This window comes from Macaca nemestrina, chromosome 1 (genome assembly GCF_043159975.1).
Source record: "Macaca nemestrina isolate mMacNem1 chromosome 1, mMacNem.hap1, whole genome shotgun sequence".
Classification (NCBI taxonomy): Eukaryota; Metazoa; Chordata; class Mammalia; order Primates; family Cercopithecidae; genus Macaca; species Macaca nemestrina.
Genome location: NC_092125.1, coordinates 187,676,197 through 187,691,540, shown reverse-complemented (window position 1 = coordinate 187,691,540; position 15,344 = coordinate 187,676,197). Strand labels below are relative to the sequence as shown.

Genomic DNA, 15,344 nt, shown 5'->3' with positions numbered 1-15,344 from the left:
TAGATCAAGGTTGGGGCTTTTGGCAACTGACCCTGATATTATCATAAGGCTTTCCAAAGTGGGAGCCGGTACTTGTTGAGAGCTGCTAGATTTCTGAGGTGTTCTAGTTATCTTTAGGACCTGCTACTGAACTGGGGATTCTGAAAAAAGAGGGTGCTGAGAGGGCTGAATAATTGGACTAATACATGGAGAGGAAAAGTGAGGGCCTGTAGCTACTAGGTGGGTGAGTTTGCTTGGGTAATTAGAACAGTGGCTTTCAGACTTTTTAGACTTGACCTCAATAACAAATAGAGTTTACATTATGACCCATCACATATGTTTGCATTTGTATATTTGTATGTATTTCAGTAATGGATGTCATAAACACACATTTCACAATAGTGCTTACCCTACGGTATGCGAAGGACTCTGATATTTTCTTTTCTATTCTATTTCATTTGTATATGTACTTTTTGTGTGCACGTAGTTTCCCTTTTTGGAAAATGTTGATCCTGACTTCCTAAATTGATATAATGTCTTACTAAAGAGGCCTGACCCGCATTTGAAAAAGCACTGGTTTGCCTATGAATTAGTCCTTTGAACATTACCCTAGAAAAAAACAGTTTGACACACTTTGTCATCTAGGTGAATGAGAGAAGCCCATCAGAGTTGGCAGAGCCTCTGAAGCTGGGGACAAGACTTGCTTCTCTTTGGCTCTCTTAGCTGCCAGGGTTTAGCTCCACAGTTTACTTGATCACTTGGTTTTCTTGAGTCTAGGTTCTTTTTCTCAGATGACTTCCTATTTGTTGAGACTGATCTCTTCCTTTAGACTGGGAGATTGCTCCAAGAGGGCAAGAATTACAGTAATAGCTAACACTTCTATAGTGCTTTCTCTGTGCTAGGCACTTTGCTGTTTACGTATATTAATCCTCACCGGAGCCTATATATTAGGTACCTTAATGATCTTCATTTTACAGGTGGGGAAACCAAAGCATACAGAAATATGCTTAGCTTAGCCTTCAATAGAGGTCTTCTGCAACTTACCTTAAATATTAATGGATGAAATTAAGTTAGTTTCTGGGCTTATTAACTTTCCTTATGGCTTTTCTTACCACAAGTATATTCAAATGATTAGAGAGTAATAGAAATTGAATAAAAAATGGCACTGAACTTTGTCTGAAGGAATACAGTTTAGTTAAATCGGTCAGATTCAGCATTTGAATAATGACTGCTTTGAGCCCAAACATTAAAGCCCTGTAGTCTTCCTTCAGGCTTGGGTTTGAGAATGAATAATGTTGCAGAAACACCCACATAGTCTTAGCTCATTATTTTACCAGTTTGAGATCCTTGATCTTTCTTCCAGTCCCTTGCCCACTGCAACAGCTGTTTAGCTTGGCCCATGCCTTCTGGGTTAATAGTATTTCTGACACAGTGTGAGTTTTCAAGTTGCTATGTATAATTTCTGCCAGAGTCTTGACTGCTGCCAGGCCTCAGGGTTGGAGGTTGCAACTGATTTGTGGGGGAGGGTGCTTGTCACTGACGCAGGAACAAGGTGCTTTCTGTAGCTCTGATTTGTTGCTGGCTGAGTGTGAATGATGTCAGGCAGATCAGAGGACAGCTGATTCATTTGGGATCTGGAACTTGCCACTGTCCCACCGCTGCCTCCTGGGCTCTTAGGTCTTTTGTGAGGGGAGGGGAGGGGTGTTCTGAAGATCATGTTTTTGGAGAAAAGTACTTTAATTTTTGCCGTAAGTTTGGGAAGCTTTTATAATTTCCTTTGGCTGACAGAACTGCATACCCCTTGTGTGAGAGAACTTCCTACCAAGACTCCAGTGTGAGGGCAAAACTTGAGTAGCCAGGAGAATGATGAAACGGAGGCGAGAGAGACTGGGAGCACCATGTCTGCGGATTCAGTAAGGAGGCTGGGGTCTCTATGGAAACTGGCAGATGTCAGGGAAAAAAACTAATGCCAACTAACACAGCTTCGTTTATTTGGATGAAGACTGTTTTGGAGATGCCTGTCAGGAAGAGGGCTGAGCTGGCTTGATTAATTCAAGGTCAAAACAGTGGTCCTTGGCAGGGGCATATGAGGTTTCCAATTCCAGAAACTGAGTTAGATGTCATTTTAGGGGTTCCTGAATACTTGGGGAACTGAGTAAAAAAATGAAGACAATTATTTTCTTGGCTTGAAAGCAAATGTTTATTTAAAGTTAGTGTCGAAGCTGCAAATACAAGCCCCATGAATGTGAGAAACCAATGGAAACAAAAAGTACCTCCTCCTTTGACTAGAGAGGGTATTTCTGCCCATGGCCTGTCAGCTCAGGACCTCAGATCTGCCCTTGCAGATTCAAGCATGGGTCCTTTAGGGTGTGACCTGAATTTTATTTCTATATTGGCCAATATAGAAATAAACTTTATTAGGTGAGAATATCAAAGCTGGGAGTGGAAGAAGGCTTCCTCTTCAGGGTGACTTTTCCAAGAGCACCTCAGGCTTATTTAATGAAGAAGTGCCAAGTGAATTCATCAGTAAATTAGAGAACCAGTGAAAGAAGAGACCTAGAATCCATTTCACCTCAATTATCTATCTTGAACTGCCTTTGTTTAACTCATCGGGTGAAGGGAGTGTACTTCAGATTTTCTTCCTGAGTCAAACTGCTTGCCCCAAGACAGACAGGCTTCTTTAGTGGGCTTCTTTTGTGATGTTGCCCTTCAGTGTCCATGGATGCTTATTGATTCAATTAATGATTCTATTAGACCTTGAGAAACAGGATGTGTCTGAAGTGTATAGTTGGAGTATTGACACACTTCAAAAAAAAAAAAACCTTTTATTCCCATAGTGACACAAAAGTAAAAGACCATTTAAAAACAGACTTCATCAACTAATGTGTTATTTAAAGTAAAGGTCACTTGTTAACAAAATTAAAATTTTTTAAATGGAGTTTGTAGTTTAAGAAAACTTAAATGGTCAAAAATCATGGTTCTGTTTTTGCTTTTGAGAGTGTCTTACTTTATGGCCCTGGCAGGAGTGCAGTGGTGCTGTCACAGCTCACTAAACCTTGACCTCCTGGGCCCAAGGGATCCTTCCACCTCAGCAGCTGGGACTACAGGCATGCACCACCAAGCCTGGCTAATTTTTAAATTTTTTTTATAGAAATAAGGTCTCTCTATGTTGCTCAGGCTAGTCTAGAACTCCTGAGCTCAAGTGATCCTCTTGCCTCAGCCTCTTAAAAGTGCTGAGATTACCATACCTGGCAAATCATGCTTTTCAAATGTTGGTACACTGCTGTTGGTAATCATTGAATCTGTTTTATTGACTTTGAGTTAGAAAAATACCCCCTGAGGAGCCAATAAGTAGTTTGTATATCACCTTTTCCTTTTTCAAACAATCTTTTTTAGACTCTAGACACATTGTATAACCAGTTTGCAGGGTAGTAATTAGGGGCAAAAAGAAAATAAAATTTGCCGGCCTGGCGTGGTGGATCATGCTTGTAATCCCAGCACTTTGGGAGGCCGAGACGGGCGGATCACGAGGTCAGGAGATCGAGACCATCCTGGCTAACATGGTGAAACCCTGTCTGTACTAAAAATACAAAAAATTAGCTGGGCGTGGTGGCGGGCGCCTGTAGTCCCAGCTACTCGGGAGGCTGAGGCAGGAGAATGACATGAACCCGGGAGGAGGAGCTTGCACTGAGCCGAGATCACGCCACTGTACTCCCGCCTGGGCAACAGAGTGAGACTCTGTCTCAAAAAAAAAGAATGAAATTTGGCTTTCATAGATTTTTATAATTTCAATTACATATTGAACAAAATGGCTAAACTTCATTTTATGTGATAAGACTTAAGGCTTCAAAATTTTGTATAAGCATATTATTCAGGTTAACAAGTAAGTACTGTCTAATGTTCTAATTGGTTCTAACTTATATATGAAGGAGCTTAACTTTGAAATAGTTTTTTGGAAGAGTGAAAATTCTTTTTAAGGAGAAATTAACTTAAAATTAACATTTTTACTTCTTTTAACTTTAAAAAAAATGTTGAGTTTGTAGAAATATGGGCATAACTGTAATTTTAAATAGCTGTTTGCCCTCCTATATTCTATCCTGTTATGACCCCATATTGTGTATCCACCTGAGAAGTAAATTGAAGACCACTAGAGTGATAACGACTAGGAAAGTGAAGATTTCCTTTGAATGTCACTGTATCCATATTATAAACAGTCAGAAATAACAGTACAAGAAACTAATAATGTTATCATTTTGAAGTAGATCAGGTACTTATGTGATACTTAAGTAATTTTTTTACCTTGGAAATTAAATATGGTGTGTTTATAGAAAGCCATGCCACTAAGGTAGCAAATTAAATATTATGAATATTATTTTTGTTATTTTTATCATGTGTAATTTCTACTAATGGTAGCAAATTAGAAATCTGTATTTATCACCTGTTTTCAATCTAATGATCTTATTTAATAATCTTCAATGGGACTTAACATGTCAAAATGGCTAGATTGTTTTTATGGGAAAAAATAACCTGGGAATCTAAAATTTAAGTGGAAGCAAAATACATAGTTAACTGACATTATCTGATACATTCATTAGAGAAAAGTTAGCTAAACAAATTAGTATTATTGTAGATATAATCAATAATTTATAAACTATTCAGAATGTTTTGCTCTTAGGGACATACACATTTTTCTAGGAAGTTTTAGTCATTGAACATTAAATATTAACTGTTGCCTGCTAATTGATGAGTTGTAGTAAATTTGCAATGTTTGGTTTGCCCAGAAACCAATTCTAAATTGGCTGGGCGCGGTGGCTTACATCTGTAATCCCAGCACTTTTGGGAGGCTTAGGTGGGTGGATCACTCGAGGTCAGGAGTTTGAGACCAGACTGACCAACATGATGAAACTCTGTTTGTATTAAAAATACAAAATCAGCTGGGTGTGGTGGTGCATGTCTGTAATCCCAGCTACTTGGGAGGCTGAGGCAGGAGAATCACTTGAACCCAGGAGGTGGAGGTTGCAGTGAGCCAAGATTGTGCCATTGCACTCCAGCCTGGGCAACAAGAGCAAAATTCCGTCTCAAAAAATAAAAATAAAAATAAATAAATAACAAATATGTTGAGTAGCCAAATCTTAAATGTTGTATTTTAATTTTATGGATTAAGTTTTTGTCTCTGTTGTCATCCTGTACCAACATTGGTACTAAAGTATGATATTGGAGAATGATTTTTGACCACTTACTTTTCTTGAACTTTTTGCCTAAACCAAGCCACTTTGAATATGTTTCTTTTTGGTTGAAAAGTTAATCACTGACCTTGTTTTTTTCCTGTTGTGGTACCTTGTCAGAATCTCTACCCTTTGCCGAGGAGCTGAAGTAAACCAGCACATGTTTTCACCCACATCTGCTCCATCCCTCTTCCTCACTAAAGTCCCATTTAGTGCTGATTGTGCTTTGGCTACTTCTCCTCTTGCCTTTTTCCTGAACCCACGAGCCCACAGCAGTCCTGGCACTCCTTGTTCCAGCCGCCCACTGCCGTGGAGGTAAGGAAACTTGTTGTGAATCTGGGCCTTGGCAATTGCTTCTGGCCAAATGGTAAAACCCATACCTTACTCCTTAATGGGGAGAAATGGAGTAAGAGTCTTGGTTCTGTCACAGAGAAGAGTGAAATAAATATCACAGATTTCTGTTGTATTGAAAATCTCAGGAGAAAGGAGGGTAGGTTATCAGTACTTGGATTTTTGAGGCTGTTATAAATTGTGTGCCCATCCTGACCATTGGACAACCTTGTGAACTATGACCTGTGACCACCCCATAATGGCGTGGCAGAGTGCTAGAACTCTTTGGAGGTTCAAAAGTTCAAACCTCACATTTTACACGACGGGAAAATTTGTGTCCACAAGTTAAATGGTTTGTTCAGGTTGAGGAAAATAGACCTTCTCCCCTTTTTTTCTGCGTTCCTTTTCTTATATTCAACATTATTTGATTATGTGCTATCTGCTAGGACACTGTTTTAGGCATGGGAAATAAAGCAGTGAACATAAAGCAATAAAATCCCTGTCCTCAGGGAGCTTAGATTCTAGTGGAGAAAGACAAGTTAATGAGTAAATATATAACATAATGGATAGACATGGTGCTTCTGAGAAAAATAAAGTAGGATAAGAGAATGTAGAGGCCAGGGCTTGACATTTTATGTAAGGTGGTCAGGGAGGTCCTCAGTGATAAGTTGACATATGAGAAAAGACCTGAAGGAAGTCATGGAGCCTGAATGGAGGTATCTGGAAGAAAAGTGTTCCAGACAGAGGCAACATGAAGTGCCAGGGGCCTAATCTAGGAGCTTGCTCCATGTATTCTTTGTGCAACAGAGTCCAGTGATGCTGGTACAGAATAAGTTGGGTGGTGAGTGTTGGGAAGTGAGGCCTGAAGTATAGTGGGCAGCCAGATTAAACAATTTTGAGGCTTTTTAAGATGGAGTTTCGCTCTTGTTGCCCAGGCTGGAGTGCAATGGCACGATCTCGGTTCACTGCAAACTCTACCTCCCAGATTTAAGTGATTCTTCTGCCTCAGCCTCTGGAGTAGCTGGGATTACAGGTGGCTGCCCCCACGCCCAGCTAATGTTTGTATTTTTAGTAGAGACAGGTTTCACCACGTTGACCAGGCTGGTCTCAAACTCCTGACCTCAAGTGATCCACCCACCTCGGCCTCCCAAAGCGCTGGGATTACAGGTGGAAGCCACCAGGACTTTTGTTTTTATGCTGGGTAAGATGAGTAGCCACTGGAAGGTTTAAATAAGAATGTCATGATCTGACGTAGATCAAAAGATCACTCTGGGCTGGGTGCAGTGGCTTACACCTGTAATCCCAGCAGTTTGGAAGGCCAAGGCAGGCGGATTGCTTGAGTTCAAGACCACTCACGAGTTCAAGGCCAGCCTGGGCAACATGATGAAACCCCGTCTCTACAGGAAATGCAAAAATTAGCTGGGCATGGTGATGCATGCCTGTAGTCCCCGCTACTCGGGCGGCTGAGGTGGGAGGATGTCTTGAGCCTGGGAGGTGCAGGTTGCAGTGAGCTGAGATCACACCACTGCACTCCAGCCTTGGAGCAAGACCTTGTCAAAAAACCAAAAACAAACAAAAAAGCAAACAAAAAAACCTACTCTGGTTATAGTTAGAAGGCCACCAGGTAAGAGACAATGGTTATTTGAACCCATGGTGATTGAGATGATAAGAAGTGGTCAGATTTGGGGATGTATTTTAAAGGTGGAATTGATAGAGGAGGAAGAGATATCCAAGGATTGAGCTCTGGGGCAAGTTTTAGAGGTTGGGGCGATAGTGAGGAATTAGACTAAAATGAATTAGCTATTCATTCAGGAGCAAGGACCAGGAGAAGTATCTTAGAAGCCAATTGAAAAAAAAAATGTTAAAAAAGGAAAGTGTGATTGATCAGTAGGTATTTGTTAAGCTTCTTGTTAGAGAATAGTAACCTGAAAAACTAAAAGTTTAAGTGAAGCACGATGTATCACGCAGACTTAAGTGACATTATTTGATGCAGGAGCTTAAATTCCACAGGCAGTTTGGAACAGTGATAGACTGCCATAGGACAATGTTAGAGGCTAACTTCTCTCAGAAGGCACCTCTTCTAGACGTACTAGCGCTTGGCGTATGAGGCTGAGAAAATTTTTTTTTTTTTTTTTTTTTTTTTTTTTGAGACGGAGTCTCGCTGTGTCTCCCAGGCTGGAGTGCAGTGGCATGATCTCGGCTCACTGCAAGCTCCGCCTCCCGGGTTCACGCCATTCTCCTGCCTCAGCCTCCCAAGTAGCTGAGACTGCAGGCGCCCGCCACCACGCCCGGCTAGTTTTTTGTATTTTTAGTAAAGACGGGGTTTCACCATGTTAGCCAGGATAGTCTCGATCTCCTGACCTCGTGATCCGCCCGCCTCGGCCTCCCAAAGTGCTGGGATTACAGGCTTGAGCCACCGCGCCCGGCGAGGCTGAGAAAATTTTAAGTTGGGTAGCCCCCAAGACGTACCCAGTCTTGGCACATGGTTTTGAATATCTCTTGATGACTGTGGTCTCAGAACACACAACCTGGAGCAATACCGGTCTTACAGCTTGGAGCTTGTTAAATTTCATGGAAACTTGTTAAATTTCATGGTTTTTGTTTTTGTTTTTCCGTAGACTTGCTCACATGTTTGGTCACTGTATTAGTGCTTCATTCCATTTTTCTTTTGTATCCATGCCATGCAAAGTGCCAGTTCATTGATATGAGAAGATTATTTTAGCTTGTTTGCTGGATATTTTTATATTCCTTTAAACATTCTTGAGACTCTGGGATGCAGTTATTTAGAAATTGTTTGATCCTTTGAAGGATTACTTTTAGGCTTTGTTTGGTGAGACCAGGGCAGCACATGAGGCTAATTTTTTCTTACTACTAGGGCAATACTTTGAGTACTCTATTTGATGCCCATGTATTGTGAGTTTTTTCCACTCAGGCTGATGGGAACATGAACAATTCTGCGTCCTTTGTGAGCTCTGAAGAGGGTACCTACTCATTTTCTTGGATCGTTTCCTTACCCACATATGCTGATAGATATTCAGCTAAAAACTCAGAGGAAGCCCCTGCAGATCTCCAGAGTTCCCCTCTGTATATCTCTGTCTACTCTGGTACCCTGCCTTGAAAATTCTAGCCATCTTAGCCTCCCCAAGTTCTCAACTCTGTCTTCTCAACTCAGGGAGACTGCTGGACTCTTTTTGAGTACCCCCTTTGCTGCTTCCTAGACGTGTTCTTCAGGTCGTAAGCTAGGGCTTACTTTGCATGTTTCCCTTTGGTCCAGTGTCTACAAACTATTGTTTCATATATTTCATCTAATTTTTTTTGTTTTTAAGGTGCACGGGTAAATCTGATCTCTGATTCCCCATAATGATGAGAAGCAGAAGTCTAGTCTTGCTAATATTTTGAGCTTATGCTTCTATCATCAGTTGTGATTATTGCTTTATAAGATTATTGGTTGACTGATTCACATGTTGCATAAGCCCAATAGAAGCAGATTCTTTAAAAAATTATTCTATCTTCCTTAGTCAAGAAAAGTTGGAAAATGAAATATCAAAAGAGTAAGAATAGGTAACATTTGCTGAGCATTTACTATATCTTAACATTTTTAAAATGACTTACATTTGTTAAATTTGATTCTCAAAATACTCTGATGAGGTGGGTGACACATGTTCATTTTTTTTCGATGAGGTGGATAATCTGAGTAAATCTGTTTTATAGATGAAGACACTGTAGTACAGAGAAGTTAAGGAAGTTATTAATAAGCAGTAGAAACTACCATTCAACCCCACAGTATCTTACTCCAATGTCTGTGGTCTTAACCCCTCGGCTGTTGTTACAGGATCCTGGGAGGTGTTGCTTTACTAGCTAGAAACCTCTGTGACCAGTGGCGCCTTTGCGTGAGCTTTGCTCGGGCCTGCTGGGCCCACTTGGCCTGGCAGGCTACACTTGGCTCAAGCTACCAGCCTGGATCCCATACCTCCAAAGAGACTGGAGCAGAGTGGTGAGGGGTGTGTGAGCAAGCGAGCATAGGGTCCGGCCACTGCACACAGTCAGGCATGCCAACTGCTGCAGCAGGGCGGCCAACTCCAGGGGCTAGCATGGGTGCTAGCTCACTGTGAGGCTGCATCAGGACCAGGCGCACCACAAGCAGCTTCCACAAGGGAATGCAGTGGTACCCAGAAGCTTGGAGACTCTGGGAGCCATCAGGCCCCAAAGTGGGAGTCACAGCTCAGGCTTGGGGAGCTCTCAGGTCTAGTCTCTCTGAAGGGCCGCAGCTCTTCTCTCCTTCTCTCAAGTTTTCCCCTTCTGTCTTCTCTCCTTGTCACCCACAATGTGGTAAGCAAGGGGCTTATTTCAGCTCTATTTGTATTACAGCTGTTTTGGCCCTGCCATTCGGCGGGTCCCGAGTTCTTGTCCTGCATCCAAAAGGAATGAGGTACACAGACAAGTATAGGATGAGCAAGACAAAGGGGAACTTTGTTGAGTGATATAATAGCTTAGAGGGGACCCACAGTGGGTAGCTCCTATCTGTAGGCTGGTCCTCCCATTGAGTGTTCAGCTCTCAGCAGAGAGGAGGTCCTGGAATGGGTGGTTCCTTTCTGCAGGCAAGTGGTCCGTTTATCTCCCTGTGATCCCTCCTCCCAGGTCTGGCTGAGTCTAGGGGTTTTTATGGGCCTCATAGGGGAGGAAGTGCATGCTGGTTGGTCCGTGGGCAGCCATGGGTGGGCCCAGGGAAAAGCACCACAAGTTGCCCTTGCAGTTTCTAGGACTGGCGACCCAGTCCCCAGGCTTCAGGCTTTCCCTGGCTTGAAGGTGGGTCTTCACTGTGGACCAGCTTCCTTCTGCCCAGGAGCCTGTCTGCCTCCTGCTGCTGTTCATGGTGCCCAGGCTATTCATGCTAAGGAGTGCCTGCAGGCCAGCACTAGGCTGTCCTCAGCATACCCCTCAGCCTCCTTCCCATGCTTGTCAGTGCCCAAAGTCTGGAGGGGGCCAAAGTGGCAAGGGGGTTGGCGTGTCAGCACTGCCCTGAGCATGTGCACAACCAGCTGGACTGTGACAGCTCCTGGGCTGGGCCCCAACTTTGCTCTGAAATTGGAGTAGGCACCGACAGGGGAGAAGCCAGGTAGCGAGAGTAGACAATTCTGAGCCTGCGAGGGGCAGGGGCCTTCCTAGGCCCAAGAGTTTAGAGATGCCTGGGTCCGAAGCTGCAGCAGGGCAGCAGCGGCTGCACCCAGGGAGTTCCCACCCAGGGGGCTCCCACCCCACCAACTCGGAAGGGGTGGGGCTCCCGCTTTTCCCTGTCTCCCACCGACTTCGTAAGCGTGCAGCCCCAGCTGTACCTCCTAGCAGTCTTCGGCAAGGGCTTCCGGTCCAGTGCATTGTCCTGGGCCAGGCACTGGGCTGCTCCAACGTATCGAGTCTGGGGCTCCTGGCAGTGGTCATGCCAGTTGTTTACATGGTGATCTGCTCCATGGGGCTGGCGAACAATGTGGGCATGTTGTACTTGCTGCTGTGAGATGCCGCTTTCACTTCCCACCCTGGGCCCCTGAAGCATGGTCCCAGCTCCATGTCTCGGGCCCTGTGCTCCGTGTGCAAGCACGGGACCACCCTGGGCCCAGCTCTGCCCTAGTGCCCCTTTCTGCCTGTTCCTCTGTGCACTTCTCTCCCCCTGGCGGATAGCTCAGCTCAGTCTGGCCCAATTGTGGCAGTTCCCAGGGGTGGGTTCCCAGGGCAGTGGGCTTGTTGGGGGGCTTCCAGAGGAGGGTTCCAGGGACTGCCCACCTTGGCGTCTGCACCAGAAGACCTGTGACCTGCGCCTGTACCCCACTGCAGCCAGCATCATGGCAGTGACTGCTTCATGGCAATGATGGGCTGCTGCTGCCAGCACTGTGATGTTTCTGATGAACCATATGCAATCGAGAATTTATTTAATAAGTTTACAAACTCTGAGCACTTACCAGCTCCCGGGCACTGTTCTTAGCACTTGAAAATGTAAAGGTCATTTGCTTCTCACACCAGTTCTATGAGAGAGATTATCATTGTACTTATTTCACACATGAGGAAGCAAGGGTACAGAGAGATTAAATAAATTGCTCAAGATAACACAGCTGTGTAAGTGGCAGAACTGGGATAGAAACCTGGGTAGTCTGGCTTCAGAGATCACATTCTTAACAACCACACTGTTCCATGTCTTCATCTGAGATACTTTCATTATGTAATATCACATGTTCTGAACCAAAGTAGTTTTTGCAGCCTTGGGTCTTTTCCCAAGGTTATGTATTAATAACATTGTTTAATAAATCCTCCAATCCTGGGGGTGAGAATTGGTATTCTCACAGTCTATTGTCACTTCTAGGTCATTACCTTTATTACCTTCTTGTAAAAACCTCTGTTCTTTTTTTTGAGACAGGTTCTCACTCTGTCACCCAGGCTGGAGTGCAGTAGCATGATCTCGGCTTACTGCAACCTCCACCTCCCAGGTTCAAGCAATTCTCCTGCCTCAGCCTCCCCAGTAACTGGGATTACAGGCACCCGCCACTGCACCTGGCTGATTTTTGTATTTTTAGTAGAGAGTGGGTTTCACCGTGTTGGCAAGGCTGTTCTCGAACTCCTAACCTCAAGTGACCTGCCCCCTTCAGCCTCCCAAAGTGCTGGGATTACAGGCATGAGCCACCACACCCGGCAAAAAAATCCCTCTGTTTTTTTAGGCTTGTATCATTCCATTTTACCCCTGCTTCTTACTTCATCAATTAACTTAGTTTTGTTCTCTGTATTCAAATTCACAGTCCAGGACAGAATCTGTGCTTAGTGAAGACAGTGATGAACCTCCATTCTGCAGTATCCTTATGATGAACCTCTCTCACTCAATTTATTAAGCAAATAAGCAAGTAAAGTAGAAAGATGAGAAAAATGGTTCCAGTAAACAATATGCGTAAGTGAAGAACTGAAAATTGAGTGCTACTGGCAGTGAATTTGACTCTGAGTTCCAGGAGAGAGGGAACTAGGAGGTGGGGACTTCCAAGGGTGGGTTCCAGGGACTGCCCAACTTGGCATCTGCACCTGTGGACCCATGGCCTGCTCCTCTACCCCACTGCAGCCAGAGTCATGGCAGTGGCCATATTAGGATGTCTTTTTTATCTCTCTCTTTTTTTTTCTTTGATGAGTATAACTATTATAGGCTCAATTATGTTCTACTAAAATTTGTATAGGTTGAAATCCTAACCCCCAGTAACTCATGGTATTTGGAGATAGTATCTTTAAAGGGGCAATTAAGGTTAAATGAAGTCTTTGAGATAGATCCTAATCCAGGGTGATTTACGAGAAGAGGGGATTAGGACACGGACAAGCACGGAGGGAAGGCCATGCAAAGACAAAGGGAGGTAGCCATTTACAAACCAAGGAATGAGGTCATAGAAGAAATGAACCCTGCTAATACTCTTATCTTGAACTTCTAGCCTGAACTATGAGGAAATAAATTTCTGTTGGTTAAGTCACCCAGTTTTTGACACTTGGTTATGTATGGCAGCCCTAGTAAACCAACACAGCTATTGAGGCATTTGGCTGCATTGCCCCAGAGGATTGGAAAACAGTGTCCCCTTGTATCATAGTGCAGTGAGGACTAGCCCTGCTTAAGGTCTTCATCCTCTTTATTGACTGCATCTTAGGGATGGTCTTAGGACCTTACAAATTGTTGCCCGTAATAATTTGAAGGACAATCAAGATACAGTTTTGAAATGATATCCACCCTAGCTCTGTAATACATTGCATTTTATGCCTTGATGGAAGGAATGAGTCTGTTATAAACAGACATTGATGCTAGCTCTTAAGTGTCTCAGGTGGGTATGATGAACCTTAGGAGGCATAATAAATTTAATTGTGATTTGGGTTGAATTAAATAACCACTAACCTGTAGTTCATTTGTATGACTTCTAAGAAAATGATTCCAGCATACTGATTGGCACTCAGATGTGGGTGTTGCATTCTCAGAGTAAGAGTACTAGATTGACTTTGTGTTGCAACTGGTGTCATTGAAGAGAGGAGGCAGTTGTGTCTCTGGCTATTCACTGGCCCAGCTGTAGGCCTGCTGGGGATAGAAGTTTGATGTTAACAACTTAATGGAACACAGAATGACTTAAGTTTTGAATCAGTTTTGAATTGCCATAGACTCTGTCAGCCCTGAAGTAGGAGGGCTTGCAGGAGGAAGTCCTTACTAGAGTGATTTTTATATTGGAAGCATTCTAGCTTTAGCTTGCTTCCTACTGCATAGGAATTCCTTCCATACAATCTCTAGCAAAAAGCTATTCAGCCTTTGCTTGAACATCTTCAGCAACAAGCAGTTCACTCTCGAAGCTTTCGTCCATTAGTACCAATTTAGTTCTCTGGTGCCTCGTATGTCACATGTATGAGAGACTTTTCGGTAGACTTGTGTATGGACGGGTGTTCCTTTAGGCCTCCTCCAGAACTAGGCAGCCTTTGAAACCCCTTTCTGGTAGTGTCAAAATTATTTCCTGCCAAAGAGAAAGCACTATTTTCATTTCACCAACACCTGCTTTTCTTGTCTTTTTTTAAACAACTGCTTTTCAGAGTAATTTCAAAAGAGAAGCATCTCCCAGAACTTGTTCTTATGCTGGCCCTGCTGCATAGTGGTGGTAGGCAGATTACTTCACTTCTTTATACCTCAGTTCTCTACATCATTAAAATGGGACTTACAATGGTACTTCAAGGATTATAGTAAGAATTAAGTGAGTCAGTACATCTACAATTGTTTAGAATATTACCTGGGCTGCTATACCGGTTATTTTGCTGCTTCCATTGTTGGGAAACTCAGATGTTGCTAATTCTTAGCACTTCATTTTGCTTCCATTACTTTTTTCTTTGCTTCCATTACTTTTCTCATATTCTTATTTTCCCTTGGACAACTGTACGTATTGCCCACTATATGTCCATACTGTGGAAGCTCCATTACTGGCTTAGGTGAGGCAGTGGAAGCTGGGTGCCCACCTGCCCTCTCATGCAGTCTCACTGATTGTTTCTGCTGAAAACTGTCCTGCTGGGGCTCAGCAGGGCATGGACTGAAATGAAAAACACTTTGAATTACATTCCTTCTAAAAGACCAGTTTTTGGCAAGGGGGAAAGACCATCAAAACAGTTTTAAGGTATTTCATTTCTCCTCCTACAGCAGGGAAAGAGCATCTTGAGAGTATCTTCAGAAGAAGTGATTCTCTTGTTAGAGAAGGGAAGGTTTTTTATTTTTTTTTTATTTTTTCATTGAAAAGGTAAAATAAGGAAGACTAGTAGCTGTGATTTAACTTCAGGAACCCTTATGTGTGACAGTGTTTCATAGACCCTGGCTCCAGGTGACCCTGAATAAAGATATAATTCTGTATGGCTAGATGCCAAATGCTTGCTCTTGCCTAAGAGCAGGAAGCTGAAGCTTTCTAGGGTACTTCTGTTTCTAGAACTAGGAAAATTTTATTTACTACATTTAACATTGTATTATGGAAAAATCTCAAAAATATTCAAAAGTAAAAAGACTCATACTATATCCCCAGTATCGTCTACATTGTCAGCTCATGGTATACTATTTCATCTACATCCCCACCTGTTTTCTTTCTCTGTCTCTCTTGCTTATTTTGAAGCAAATCTCAAATTTTATGTCATTTTGTCTATATATATTTGTATCTCTAAATGTAAGGACTCCTTAAAAATGTAATCACAATATTATTACCACACCTAAAACAATTAATAGTTTATCAATATCATCAAATATCCAGTTAATATTCAAATGTTTTTTGCAGTTGGTTTTTTGGAATCAGT

At 42.9% G+C, this 15,344-nt stretch overlaps 1 protein-coding gene across 20 annotated transcripts in view; it reads left to right on the top strand.

Moving 5' to 3' along the window:
• LOC105494952 (microtubule associated serine/threonine kinase 2) overlaps positions 1-15,344 on the top strand; it is a 256,356-nt gene that overhangs the window by 139,084 nt on the left and 101,928 nt on the right. For 9 of the 20 annotated variants that reach the window (XM_071093777.1, XM_071093769.1, XM_071093766.1 and 6 more), the window contains one exon: positions 5,325-5,519. The exons of 9 other annotated variants lie outside the window; for them this stretch is intronic. In XM_071093777.1, coding sequence (XP_070949878.1) covers positions 5,325-5,519 — 195 coding nt within the window. Of the gene's footprint in view, positions 1-1,594; positions 1,893-5,324; positions 5,520-15,344 lie in introns of those variants that run through there. 2 more of the 20 variants (XM_071093801.1, XM_071093828.1) reach the window with 2 other exon arrangements.